Source organism: Eimeria mitis, genomic scaffold (genome assembly GCF_000499745.2).
Source record: "Eimeria mitis Houghton genomic scaffold, Emh_scaff1830, whole genome shotgun sequence".
NCBI classification, from domain to species: domain Eukaryota; phylum Apicomplexa; class Conoidasida; order Eucoccidiorida; family Eimeriidae; genus Eimeria; species Eimeria mitis.
In genome coordinates, this window is record NW_013570152.1 from 7,463 (window position 1) to 8,768 (window position 1,306).

A 1,306-nucleotide genomic window follows, 5' to 3' on the forward strand; every position below is an offset into this window, starting at 1 on the left:
CATCCAGCAGCTGTTGGTTTTTTGCGTCTCCCCCTTTATTATATTCTTTCTCTCGTTCTATAAAACAACGGGGGGGGACGTTGAGCGCCACCCGTCCCGCAGCAGCAGCTCGCGCAGCAGCAGCAGCAGCAGCAGCAGTAGCGGCAGCAGCAGCAGCAGCAGGAACAGCCGCCGGCGGAGGAGCAGCAGCAGGGTGTCTGTCTGACGTTTGCTGCTGCTGCTGCTGCTGCTGCTGCTGCTGCTGCTGTTGCTGCTGCTGCTGCTGCTGCTGGTGCTGCTGGTGCTTTCTCACCTTTGCTGCAGCTTGACGAGGCAGACGCACAGTGTACAGGGGAGCCGGGGCGGGCCGCAGCTCCTCGAGGCCGTGGGCGTGGCGGCAGAGGAGGCCGTGGCGGCAGCCTGCTGGTGTCTGAAAGCGAATGCAGAGTTGAGTTTTATAGAAAGTTGCTGTGGCTCTGAGCTCAGAGGGGGAGTGAGAATACCGGCAATTCAAAGAAGAACAGAAACCCTTCTGCTGCTGCTGCGGACACATACGCGTTCGAGTCAAGTCGTAGACTGGGCGCAGCTCAGCTGGGCTGTGAGCAAAGCTGCATACAGCGGGGAAAGCACACGGACGGCCCCCGTCTCTGTCGCACATCTTCGTCTTGTAGAAATTATAAAATGTATGGGGAGCTGCAGGAAGACGCAGCCCTGCCACGCCGCCAGAAGAAGAGCTGCAACGCAGCGGATCCATGATGAGGTGATAGAGAAGCCGCTTCAAACAGGAGTAAATACGGAGAAATAAACCAAAATATCAATCAAAGAAAACAAAAAATCAATGAAAATAAATACACGTTGCTGAGAGTCGAAGTTTCTACCGGTTAGGAAAGCTGGCAGCTACTGAAACTGAAAAGACGCGGCGATCGCAAATTCGTCTCGTGCAGCGAAACGGGAGGAAAAAGTTGCAGTTTTGGCGGCTTTCCGGTAAAAACCAATTATATAAAAACTCAAAAGAAATCTAAAAAGAACCAAAATTCAAAATTTAAATGCAGATCGCCGCCGTGACCGGTGGACAGAACCGCCGACTGCGCGCGGGGTTCTTTTCCTCGAAGCGGGTGGAAGGTGCTGGGTATTTCCTGATCCACATAAAGGCTATTAAAAGGGAAAAAAATGTAAAATAAATAAAAAACGTGCAAAGGAAAAGAAGATCCTGGATGAAAAAAGCAACTGACTCGGGTATTGCAATGACGACGAACTTGAACGCGGTGAGGTGACCATACACCCCAATTCCTAAGAAGCTGCGGCCGGAGAGTTTTTCGGTGGAATA

The 1,306-nt window shown here is 52.1% G+C and overlaps 1 protein-coding gene across 1 annotated transcript in view; it reads right to left on the reverse strand.

Annotated features, from left to right (window-relative positions):
• Positions 1–733, reverse strand: part of EMH_0044260 (zinc finger (CCCH type) protein, putative) — a gene marked incomplete at both ends in the record, with an annotated part of 888 nt that extends 155 nt beyond the window's left edge. Inside the window, one exon of the mRNA XM_013495942.1 lies at positions 1–733. Within this exon, the coding sequence (XP_013351396.1) occupies positions 1–733 (733 nt within the window).
• Between the last annotated feature and the right edge of the window lie 573 nt (positions 734–1,306).